General features: G+C 40.1%; 1 protein-coding gene across 1 annotated transcript in view; it reads right to left on the bottom strand.

Annotated features, from left to right (window-relative positions):
• The window catches only part of LOC131083815 (transmembrane protease serine 11E-like), a 39,550-nt gene that overhangs the window by 5,880 nt on the left and 20,647 nt on the right, over nt 1-13,023 (bottom strand). The window contains exons 4-5 of the mRNA XM_058024785.1: nt 11,736-11,803; nt 8,410-8,573 (exon numbers count right to left, since the gene is read on the bottom strand). Of these exons, the coding sequence (XP_057880768.1) occupies nt 8,410-8,573; nt 11,736-11,803 (232 nt within the window). The remainder of the gene's footprint in view (nt 1-8,409; nt 8,574-11,735; nt 11,804-13,023) is intronic.

Below are 13,023 nucleotides of genomic sequence, written 5' to 3'. Positions count from 1 at the left end.
CAGCCCATCCTGCTGGCCCTCAGTGTTTCTGGAGGGGAGTATGGACAAAACAAATCTTGTATTACTCAAGATATACAATTTTGTTGGGGAGAAATTGTTATGGTGGAAATTTTTGAAGTTCCTCTTTTTTGCAAAAAAAAAAAAAAAAAAAAAAATCAACAGTTCACATATTACATCCAAGAGAGGGCCAGAGAAGATCTGGTACTCTATGCCCTCTTCAAGATCAGAAGGCACTCACTTCACTGTAGCAATGGAAGCTTACAGTAGCAGTGGCTCACTCTCCTTTCTCCTATCTTATTGGTACACTAATAATACTAAAGTAGATAGTTCATAGCAATTTATTGCATGGCCCAGCAGGTGCTAGCAATACGTTCCCTCCTTTAACACCCATATAGTATGTTCACTGAAAATATGGCATGACCATGCTGACAACAGCAAGCATTGGCTCAGGGTTTAAATCTATCCCTTTTCTTCCAGAATGCTGTTTTTCACTAGAGCTACCACTGTAGTTTCCAGCATTCAAAACCATTTAAAAAATATTATTAATTTTTAAAAAATCATAATTTCAATGTAGTTTTTTATTCATATAGTGATACTATACTGGTGTCAACAACTTCATGTATTGTGTCTGGATAGGCTTTCTCAGCAAATCCCTATCCTTATCCAATTCCTTCCTTTCTCTTTACTGCTACACAGAATAATATGCTAGTTTTGAGCCAAACCCACACCAAGTCAGGAGGAGTCCCTTTTGAATGCAAAGGGACTCCATGCAATGCAAATGCCAGAGCAAAGGGCTCTGGCTCACACTTGTCACCTATTGGGTTTGTATCTCATGTGTTTTGCATGCAGGCTTGACACTCCCTCAGGTATGCTGGGTGAATTGTCTGTTTGCAATCCACCAGTACCAGACGTGTGCTCACTCATTTCTTAATGTGACAGTGAGCAGATTGTGATAGAAAAAAGGAAACAAGCAGAACTCCAGCACATGTACAGCTTGTCTGTAGGGAATGTTACAGACCAAAGGCAGTGCTAGGGCTGACGTGTGTGTGTGCAACCACTGCTGTATTTTATAAGGATGGGAGATTAGTTAAAGTTGGACATTTATATAGCAGCACAGTCTATTCACTGTAGAAGGAACTGAAGTCTTATTCACTATGAACAGGAACTGTTCACATGATGAAGATAATTACATTTCACTGCTGGGCAGGACACAACTTCCAAGGTCCTCTTTCAAATAAAAATGCACATTTGTATTTTCCCAATTCATATGAAAAAAGGAAGAAAACATTAAAAATACACTACTTTTGCATTTCAGCAACGCTAGTTGTATTCTGTGAATTTCCCTGGATTATATGGTTGGTTGTCTCCTAGAACCCTTACATCAAAATGGAATAACACCACAGAGCAAAAGCGAGGTCAGCAGAGGGATTCAGCTGTGGTGTAAACATTACTGTTTGCTAAATTGTACTAAGGCTTTGACCACTTCTCCTGTACATTTATATTGGCTAGAAGTGCTTGGAAAAATCTGGCCCTACTTGTTTCTTTCAACTATGATGAGCCAGTGTCTTCCTAGAAATTCATACAATCTTCAGAACTAGTTCATCATTTGAGTCACACCACTACTTTATAAACTGGTAAGAAACCAACAAATGTAATTCACAATGAAAGAGGACTACTGACAACAATGTTTTTTAGCTTTTCTCTGGGTGGAGAGACATTTACCTCATAATTCATAATTATAAAGCCTGCAGCCAATTATTATCACTTACATTATGTTGCAAAGCTCATTGAGAAGACAAAAGGAGCAACCAGCTAGTTCAAGTGCAGTGCCGGAAGCAATTCAACTGGCATGTTCCCACTGCATCGAGTTTTGCTGTGAGTCACAGGTACTCTGCAAGGCACCTGCATCTATCTCTGTTTGCCTTTTTACCAGGCACCTAGAAAAAAATACAAACCTCACATGGGCAAAATTTTACCCATTGCTTCCAGTTGGATCAACTTCTGTGTGATTGGAGAGACAAGCCTTCCACGCACACACTGCCAGTTTGTACAGCTCTGAATGTCAGCATGTCTTATATCACTACTATGCAACTGCTATACTCTCCTACCCATCCACTGCTGAAGGAAAAAGGCCAGTGATACCCTGTTTTAATTACTGTTAGAAAATTCGGTGCTGTATTCACTAGGGTAGGGTCCCAAACACAGAGCACATGCATGTGTTTGGAAAACTGAAGTAACTGACCCTATTTTCAGATAAGCTGAGCTCACAGTAGATCAAAAGCAGGGAGCACTCTGGGTTACATGACACCACTGAAAATAAAGTTCCTTACTGGTTTACCTTGCTAGGGGCTTGCCTTCATTTGTTACCAGCTTCCCATTTTGGCCTGTTGAATAGCACAGATGATCATATCGTGCCAGCCTATATGTTGCAAGCCCTGCCTTGAAGCAGTCGCTTGTAAGGCACGAGAGAAAATTTCGCTGCCCTGCTCATTTACTAGTTGCCCTGGTTGTTTGCAGTACCAAGAAAAAGCATCAATTAGTAACAATTAAAGTGTTGTATCTTGTCCCAACCACATATGGCTGCAAAAGTAGTTCTTTGTGCCACATTTAGGAAAAGAGTGTTCAAGCTTCTACTGTAAACAAGTTTGACTTGAACCTGCATTGAATACCTGTAAAATGGAGCTTGCTAATGAATTCAAGCTTGCTTAACTTTAATGATAAAATGTGTGTTTAAATTAAAATGGCAGCAATCTATTGAAATGCAGCTTAGGGATTCCATCTCTTAGAAGAGGGCTCTGTTCTTCAACTGGACAAGCAATTTTGTTAATATAGTTATTTTTTATATTTATTAAACAAAATAACTCTAAAACACACCTAAATTCTTAATTTCTGATCAACTTATTTAAGGCTAATAAATAATCAGTAAAGAACTCTTTTACTCCTCAACATATGTGTCTGAGCAAACTTGGAAGGAAATGCTTATAGCTAACTGCAGAGTGAATGGGACATCTTATCTGTGAGAGGTTCAGAGGCTCCTATGAAACAATGTGCTCACTTTGCTACATCTCTAAATACTGTCAGTGTCACTGCATCAGAGGAATCAGTCATGTGCCCTCTCCTCATTTCATTTTATCCACAGAGCTCAGTGTTTATGTTAAAAGGAAAATATCAGACAGAACTCTATGATGTAAGAGTATCAGACGTTAAATTGACATAGTGCAAGCAAAGCAACCAAATGAATTATTAGGGGATATTATGCATTTTCAGCATAGAAAGGGCCAGAGATGGCTGCAAAATTAAAGATGATACATGCTTTAAAAACCTGATGCAGTTTTACCCAATTACATAATTTTTCACAGGTGCTGATTTATAAAAGAAACTTGATTGCTTTATAGGTTTCTACACTTGCAGATTTTCTAGATGTGAAAACATAACTTCTAGTCTCAAAAGCAAACTGCATGTTCCATCCTCTACTATATCAAGTTCCTGCATCTTGCTGGTCTAAGATGTTTTTTCACACAGAGAAGGTAAGGTAGAGATTATCTTAAAAGGGATATAAGTGGAGGAAATGAACGAGTATGTGCTTCAATACTTATAACACATTCTTGGAAATGCATTTGAAGCACAAGTTTGGGAAATGCACCAGGGAGCAGAGACAGCATCTTTCCCACTGTCCTTCACCACATTATAATAACAGCTTTCTTGAAAGGAGTGAGAATTAAAAAATTCTCAGCTACATCAGGAACAGAGGCCTCACCCAGAGTTATGACAGGTAGGGTAACAGTTGTTCATGCAGACAAAAAGAGGATCACTGGCAAGTTTTAGTAGGTCACCAGACTGGGCAGCTGAGAGCAATGTCACAGAGTGCACGTCCTGCAGTGCAGACAGAAGTGGGGATCATAGCTCTACTCGAATGCTCTTTAATTACAGTGAAGACCACAAAGGTCTGAAGTACTGGAGGAGATGGGAATGACAGCGCTGAACAGCAGATTCAGTTGTGTTCCAAAAACTGTACCTTAAAGGAACTGCAGGAGTTTCCTGAAAGATGGCAAAACATGAGCTTTGGGTTTAGCAGGAAAGGCATGCTGTTGTGTGGTTACATAGTTCATACATCCTAAAATGTCTCAACTAACCTTGCAATATTCTCACTGCTCACAACAGGAATTACCTCTCCACATTTATGCACCCTTGTAGAAGTAGCAAAACATGGCTTAGATACAGGTGATGCAATCCTCATTCCTTCAACAGAGTAGAGTAACCTGATAGAGCCACAACAACTGCTTTGTGCCTCTAATTGTCCCTGTCACGCAGCTGTTCCCTCCCTGCTGGTGTTCACTGCCCCTGTCCTCACATCTGTCACTCCCTCCACTGTCCCCCATCAGCATCTTGATCCTGTCCATGAGGCAGACATGGGTCCATACCTCACAGCTCCATCTGGTTGTCCTGCAGCCTGAGGAGGGATCTGCTATTTACCAGTTCTGTAGCAGGCATCAAAATAGATATGATTTTTAGCATTACTTTTCTTCCTGACCTACACTCATGCCTGAGCTGCAATCAATGTCTTACTACAGTAAAGGGAGCCCAAATTGCTCTCAACCTCTGCAGACAAGGCAGGGTAAAACCAAGGTTTGAGTGAGAAAATCAATTAAATTAATGTATCTGGGTCATGAGAAGAGAGGTCAAGATGACTTTTTGCTTAATGCCTTTATCACAAGCATGTCCTTGCAAAATATTAATTTTAAAATACATTTCAGTCCCTCCCATTTCAATCATTCTCTCTAGACTCTTACTGAAATGTACCACCTTGTGCCAAACTAGTGACCTCAAAGTGGAGGAATATCAGATCTCCACTGTTTCCCAATGTACAGATGCATGTTCAGTTCCACTCCCCAGAGATGCTGTTGTGGCTGATAAAGGGCAACTATCCAGACTGCTCCAAACATTATTTGACACGGAACATTCCTCATCAACCCTGTCAGACACTCATCTGCATAACTCCCACAGAAGACTCGATAAAGAATTAAGAATCTGTCTGCCAGGTTCTGTACTTTGTAGTTGTTAGGAGCTTTAGCAAGCCCCAGATTCCAGATGAACAGAAACAATAACAGTTGGTTTGTTGATCAAAACCAATTCATGACTCATTATTCATGGTCAAAACCTTTGGCTGTGCAACAGATGGGAATCCTTCCTACTCACTTTGAACAGTGCCAGTGATCTTGCAATCAGCTTCTTTCTGACATCAGAAGTACATTCCCAAAAATACATTTTGGGATACCTCCAACCTACCTGACAAAGGGAAATAGTCTGGCAAGCTGCTCTACACTTTACTTAATACGGATCCAGACTGTCAGGTTACTCTACTTCTAACCAAGAAACCCTCAGGAAAATAAATCAGCCTTGTAGAACTCTTTGTTGCCAGAACTATATAGAAGCCAAACTGCAACATCTTCTTTCAGTGCCAGTGGAAAAGCAAGTCCTAACATGGGTGTTTCCAAGCCATCTGACATTTTGATATCTCACTTTGATTGCCCTTGCACTGCTCTTCAGGGAAGGTTTGCTTAGTTCTTCACTGAAAATTTGGCTTCTAGTGGGGTTTGTACACCAGGGCAAAGAATTCTATCAGTTCTTATTTTCTATCAAAATCAGAGAGAATGTGTGGATGTAAACCATCCTTGACCAGGGGACTCTGATGTCTAGCTAAATAAGAAAGCAGGAACTTTAGTAATAATACATTTGAAGGTACTCTGACAAAAATGTATTTTTGCAGTCCTATGTAAAGAACATCTACAGTTTAGTGACAGAAAAACCAGAGACAGTATTATGCTGTTTTCCTTGAAGTTCTGCACATTTTCTATTTTCTCACGTATGTATGATCAAGCTTCTCTCTATTTTAGAAAAAAAAAAAAAGAAAAAAAACTAAAAATATATTGTCAGTGTAGACTTTATCCCCTCTTTATTCCCAATCCTCAGGAATGCAGAGGTAAAGCAAGTTCTACCCCTGGTCTGGCATCTTAATGTTGTAGTGCTGCCCTGAACTGCAGCTTGAATGTCCCAAGTGTGGCACCCAGTTTGGAAGAGTTTGTTGGAACTGATTCTCAAGGAAAATACTTGTGAGTGAAGTGAAGGTTGAGACATGGTGTTGAACAACAAGGTGATTATTTCGGGGGAGGAAGACTTAAGGAGGTTCCCTTTATCAGACTCCCCCTAGGATGTGATATAAATAAGTGCCTGACCTGGATTTGTTCAACTAGTGAGCTATGCTTAGCTAAAATGAGCTATATCATGGCCCCTAAATTAGAATATTTTGATAAGGTGGTTACAAAGAACAGGTTAATGATTTTTTACAAGCCATTATGAAAATAAAATTCTGAAAATGCCTTAGGATAATAAGGATTCCAGCTGGCAAAAAGGTACAGTGAAGCAATATTTAGAAAGCTGCCTGCAGAGCATGGAAAATATCTAGGGCTTCTTAGGTTTTATGGTTTAAATACTAATAGTGGACAAGTATTTCCACTTGTGGGGAGAGAAAAGTAGAAAAGGCAAAACCTAGATTCTTCTCTGGACCTCTAGGATCTGTTGAAAATTGTCACTTCTCCCTGGTGTGAGGAATGAGTTTTATAAATTGAGACCAGCACCTCCTCTAAAAGCTTAGGAGCTCTCCATTCTATACTCTTCTCCTGAGTCCACCTGAAATGGCAACACTGTTCAGGATCTGGCCTAAGCTTCATACCACTGCTGAAATCCTATTAGCAAAAAAGATCAAAAAAAATTTTTGGACAGCCTTTTATTGTTGTCTCTTAGAAATGCCAAGGTATTGTTTATGTTCCTTTGTGTCACTCATAGCCCTTGCACAATGCTAGTCCTGTAATGAGTAGCTGACCTGTGCAGTCAGTGTTTTATGGTTAGGCTGGGAGAGCCAAGAAAAGCAGCACAAAGTTTGTCACACAACTTGGATAAAGCAATACAGATGCCATCTCTTAGTGGGACTATTTAATGAAAACATTGCAATTCAATTGCATTAGCCAATTTTTTAATTAGCTATTAGTGCATTACTGTAACATTCCTGGTGCAGTTCAAGGTCAACTAAAACAATTTTGATTCGTTTCCCACATTTTCCAGACTGAATAAAAGCAGCTTGACTTGATTAGGTCACAGTCCTTTGTTAACAATAATTTGTGTACTCTTTCCAATTTTATCCTTTATGTAAAGCATCAAATTAAAGTGAAGATTCAAAATTCACCAACTCACCACCCAACTGTGTAAACAAAAACAAATCTCTTCGAATCTCTCTGATACCCACACAGTATTTTTATCTGGGAGAATTTACATGTACACTTTGTTGAACAGGAACTACTGGCATATAAACAACACTGCAGGGAAATGGTGATTACTTGCCCAGAGGGATGTCACCTGTCATCCTGAGCCATTCCAAAGGGGAAGGCTGGTTGGCCCATCAAGAAACAATGGGAGTGTGACAGCTCATATTTGAGTTTCATTGCATTACCACAATGCAAATCTGTGCCCAGTTCAAGAACCAAGAGGAGGAACAAGAAGTTGCTCCTGCTCATTTCTGTGTGGGAGGAAGTCTGGATCCATCCAGTATGGAATCTGGCTGAGGTTTCCTGTTCCCTAAATACAGCTGTCTAACCTCTGCAGATTTCTGCTGGTTCAAGTAGCGTAATGTGGAACAGCAAGCAGCAAGCACTCACCCTATTACTGTACTCTCACCCCTGCACTTAGGAGCAAGCAGTTCTGCAAAAACAAATGGAGCAAGTATCTGTCCCTAGCTGTCAGCCAGGAACTCATCCTTGAAACGTTTGACACACAGAAAAATTGCTGACTATATATAACTGAAGCCAAGACAGAGACAAAATTCTAAGCCTGCACAAAAATTCTGTAGCGGAGCCAAAGTGTAGAAGGTAGTGCAGTTAATGGTCACATCCTGCAGATTTATGTCTGCTTTGTGAAAAGGGAAAATCCCTACCTGAGAAGTCATGTAGATAAGAACATTATGCCTTTCTTTCCCTTTCCTCTGGGGAAGTTGCAAGGCTTTTGATCCTCACACCAAATATTATTTTTTCAGTGCATTGGTTCTTTCCCCTTGTCATCCATATATACTTCCTGCACTTTCAGGCTCCATGACAGTGACATAAAGTTGATACTGCAGTTTGGAGGAAGGCTGAGGCTGTACTAAGAAACCACAAAGTAACTGCTCCCAGTTATCCGTGTTTAAGATTTTTTTTAAGATTTAGAGAGGTTTTCCACTGATTTTGGTCTAACTTAAGGAGCATGAAAGACCACCATTCAGACACAGTAACATCAAAAGCTATCATCAAAACGGGAAAAAACCAAGTCCCATCAATCAGAAAATGGAAAGAATTACTTTTAAAAGCAATGTGACATACTTACTTGAGATGGAGGAAGATCGGACGTTTATCCTCAGAGGCCCTGTGTATCTTTTCAGGCCCCTCCGTAAGATCTTCCCAACTCTTTCCCGCAGTGCTTCTCTAGAGTCCGTAGCGGAGAACCAGAATGTGAGCAAAGCCTCTGCCATCACACCATCAGTATCTGGGCTACAAACCAATGAAAGAGTCTCGTTACCTCCAGCCCACTTCTGCATTTCTTAGCTTTTATCTTAGCTCCTCTAGCAATGGCAATGTAACATAAAAGATTAGATATATTTTCAAGCATTTGTGAGAAGGAATTTCCAAAAGAAATCCAAGAATGCTGAATGGTCAAATGCATCATAGGCTAGAAGACAGCAGGGTGCTTTCTGTGAACAAATGGCCAGACCAATTTTATAATAGAGTCCAAAAAGCAGTCGCTGACTACATGCCTGAGACGGAAGAGAGGAAGGAATGAATTTGATTGCAATGAAAAGCTGGATAAATAGCACTTGGAAACATGAGGTAGATGATTAACAGTATCTACACAGACCTTTCAATGGCCCTGCACATACACAGAATAAAAATTTACAATCATCATCAGAAAGGTACTTGGACCTTTTTGGGAGATGAGAAGAGACCACACAACCTAATTCCACCACAGCAGTCTCTTGGAGAATGTTCCTAATAGCCTCATGTTGTGCAACAATAAATGAAACTTGGCAGCATGCCCACAGCATATTTATTAAAGTCAAAGAGCTGGATCACAAAAGGGCCTTTAACGCCTCATTGAAAAGTGCAAGCAGCACATACATTGAGACACACAATTCCACAATTTTAATGTAAGATCAGAGGAAAGAAAAGGGAGAAAAGTCTTGTCATAGATTGAATTCACCTGGTAGTTGTATTTCATTTTCCTTAAAGCATCAGATACTGCAAGAGATGGAATGATAGACTACAAACATCAAACTGACTAATCTGGCATAGTAAATCTTGCTCTGTACTTGCAGATGTCTTATCCCTGGTCATCACAAAGGGAAGGTAAGAGCTTGCACCAGGAACCTTCTCTCCTGTGCCTCCTCCCACCTGAACCAAGAAGCAATGAGACACAAGCCACAACAGATGAAATCACAGTTACTTCATACAGGGGGAGAATTTAAAGCAGGTTTCTCTTTCTTTGGATAGGAAAGGAAAAGAGAAAATCTCCTAGTTATATATCACTGTCTTGGAAATTTGTCATTACATAAAGGAAAACTAGAAGATGGACAGCTTATCCAGAACTCATGCAAGCAGGCTTTAATCTTTGAAGGGAACATGTGCAAAATTGAAACAGACATTCCTGATATTGCCAGTGAAGGGAAAGAAAAGGCTTTAAGCACACCAAGACATGCCAAGTAGTTTGTAGGTGAGCAGAAAGACACACTCCTTGCCTCAAGGATCTCATAATTGAGACTGAGAAGTTGTGTGTGAACTTTTCAACAGACTGTTTTTTTCAATTTGTTCCAACTTCAGCGTGATTGCCACTTCATTTATTTTCCAGATATTATCTGATCCAACTGTGGGTGTTGCTCTGCATTTCTGAGGTGTTCCCTCACCTCTCCCCCCACTCCTCTTCCTGTGCTATGCCACACTGGAATTACCATATCAACTCTTGCAAGCAAACCACACCTCTCGAAACCCTCGGGTAAGTACTGCCCACCCTGATTCACTTATTATGTAGCAGAGATCCAGAGCCAAGGACACCTTTTCAAGATTAGTATTGTCTTTCTTAGTGAGCAGTGGCATTATTATTAACGCATTGCTTATACTGAGCCAAAAGATACACACAGTCCTTTCCAAGTAAATTCACAACCATGACCCTGCTCAAAAGAACTTGCAGTCTGAGCCCTTGAACAGGCATAAAGAGTGTATATCTGAAAAAGCAAACAAGCTGTGGCGCATGCAAATCTTGCATCCAACACCGCAAACATCACAAATACCTCAGTCTGTCCTTGGGAAAAGAAGTAATGAAAAATACCATTTATCCCTACATATTGGCCTCTCAGATCCCTAAATCACTCTGCCTATGCTTGCAACACTCTAGACAGTATCAAAAATATCCTTAAAGCTTGTATGTAACTGGGGATTAAGCTAAGGCAGAGGAAGAGGCAGATGTCACAAACCATGTAAGAACAAAGAGGAGTACATTCAGCACTTTAGATCTTAGTCTTGTAGCTTTAGTCTATGATTATGAAGACATTCAAGGTTTCTTTGCAAAGTGTTGGGCACTGTCACTCAGGAGCAAGATCTTAGTACTACAATAGACAGTTATGTAAAAAGATAATTTTCAGCACTTAGCCGTGGTTAAAAAAATCAAATTAAACATTATGTATTATTGGCAGTTGAACAGAGAGTAAAAGAGGAAAAAAGTTCCACATTGCTCAGTGATAATCTCAACTATGGGTCTGACCTATTTATCTCAAAAAAGCAGGAACAGCAGACCTGAGAGATGTATGGAATGGGATGATAAGAAACAGTTTGAAATGCAAAGAATGTTGAGTAGACTGGGATTTCCAACTGAAAAATGAAAAATTAAAAAAGAGTGGATCTTATTGAATACAAGAGAGAAAATATGATGGGAGTGTCCAGAATCAGTAAATGTACAGAGAGGAGGGGTAGTGATCAACTTTTTATCATCTTTTCCAGCACAAGAGCTAGGGGTCATTGAATGATCCAAAGAAGGTGGTTCCTCTTAAGTTTCTCCTTCCTAAAGGACCGAGGTGCACAGATTTCAAGAGCCCAGGAGACAACAGACAAGTCCTTGGGAAATAACGCCACCGAGGGCTGCTAAACAAACCACAGCCACTTCAAGAACTTCCAAGTGGTAAATACCTGGAGGCAGGGAGCATACCAAGAAGCAGTTATCACAGCTCTGTTGTGCTGCTACTGTTCCTGGGCACCTACTTATGCCCATTCTCAGAGCCACAATGATAAGTGGGACTTTCTGAGCCAGCACAGCCTGGTTTTACTTGACAAGCCCAGTGCAATAGAAATGCTAGAAATGACATCTGCATTACAGTGTAAGAAATAGTTTTGAAAATCCTTTTTGGTTTTAGATAGCTTTAGTTATCTCTGCTTTAATGACTAAAGCTTGTTCAGAATTTGAACACAAACTTGTTGGAATTTGGACTGACTGAAGGATATCTTCTGCATTAAGATCCAAAGGAGAGCAAGGTTCAGAACTAGATTATGCTCAGTTAGGGATTATGCTCTGGTTTTACACACAATACACTGTACTGAATCAGATCTAGCTGGGCTTGGTGTACATTTAATTTTATCTCAGCTGCGTGCATTTATTATTATCTCACATACCTCACTCTGATTAAGCGTGAACGGATGTATTTTTTCCTTAAAATGGAATTGTAAAATGTCTTGTCGATCTGTTGAAAAAAGAAAAATATAAGATAACAACAAAAAAGGAGGGAAGTGGACATATAGCTGGAAGGAGCATTCAGAAAACAGCATTCAGTAACAAACTCACAGTTTACAGAGCCAAGAAACGTAGAGCAGCCCAGCCTCTAGATAATATTTGTCCCAGATCTTTTATAATCATTTCCCCTTTGACCTAAGGCGTATCATAAAAAAGCAAGCTCATTTTTCTAAATGTCCTATGGCTACATCGGTGTGCCACTGCAGTGCTGTCTCATTCACTCCCAGGCATAATGAGAAATACATGAACATCCTTGGAACACACTGCTGCACTCTTCCAAAGCACAGCGTCCTGAAGACTGCCCACAGAACGGATACAGCATGCTGTGCTCTGCAGTGCACTCAGCCTCTCTTGTAGGGGTCCTTTCTGACACAGCCTTTACCCTTGGTCTTACAGAAATCTATAGCAAAGCCACCAATAATTCCAAATTATTATTGGATTATCATACTCCCCGATAACCCTTGTGATTTTCCACATGCTTGGACAATCGTCAAGCAATTCTCATCGGAAACTGGAAATCCAGGACTCCTAAGGAATTGATCCCCAAATAACATCTTTACCAGTTCCTGCTCAACTACATCCTGTCAGGATGTCATCTCAAGATTGCAGGATCAGTCTGAGACAGCTCAGTGTGATATAACATGGCATGAAATTCTGCCAGGAATGGCTCGGGATCACCGAAGGATTGAGAAATAGCAGAGTCACTGGTGAGTTATGCAGCAACTCCTCCTACCAGCAAGACCCAGTAAATTGAACATATCCTGTAAACATCAAATGCATGACAGGAAAAACTGCACAGAAATGCTTTACAACATCATGTAAGCTGTCTCTTATTTTTTGTTTTTAGCCCTTAAAGGCAGTCTATTTTAGCCAAGTCTCAAGATGTTCTGTTTTCCAAAGGAAAGAAAAAAATAATGGTTCTCAAACTATTCATATGTGGAAATATGTCAGATACAGAAACAAGCATGTAAGCATGAAATCTGGGGGTGATTCCTCCCAAGGAACACAAACCCCCTATTTACCAGCCTTGGCTGTCACAATATGAAGCTTCATGGCATTGCACAGGGATATTGAAGCAGAATAATTATAAGGTGAAAACTGCACAATTATTATTTTAAGGTGATTTTAAGCATACATTAGTAAGGAAAAAAAGAAACATTTTTAATGGTC

This window comes from Melospiza georgiana, chromosome 5 (genome assembly GCF_028018845.1).
Source record: "Melospiza georgiana isolate bMelGeo1 chromosome 5, bMelGeo1.pri, whole genome shotgun sequence".
Classification (NCBI taxonomy): domain Eukaryota; kingdom Metazoa; phylum Chordata; class Aves; order Passeriformes; family Passerellidae; genus Melospiza; species Melospiza georgiana.
Note: the sequence above shows the minus strand (reverse complement) of the source record. Positions and strands in the feature narration are given on the sequence as shown.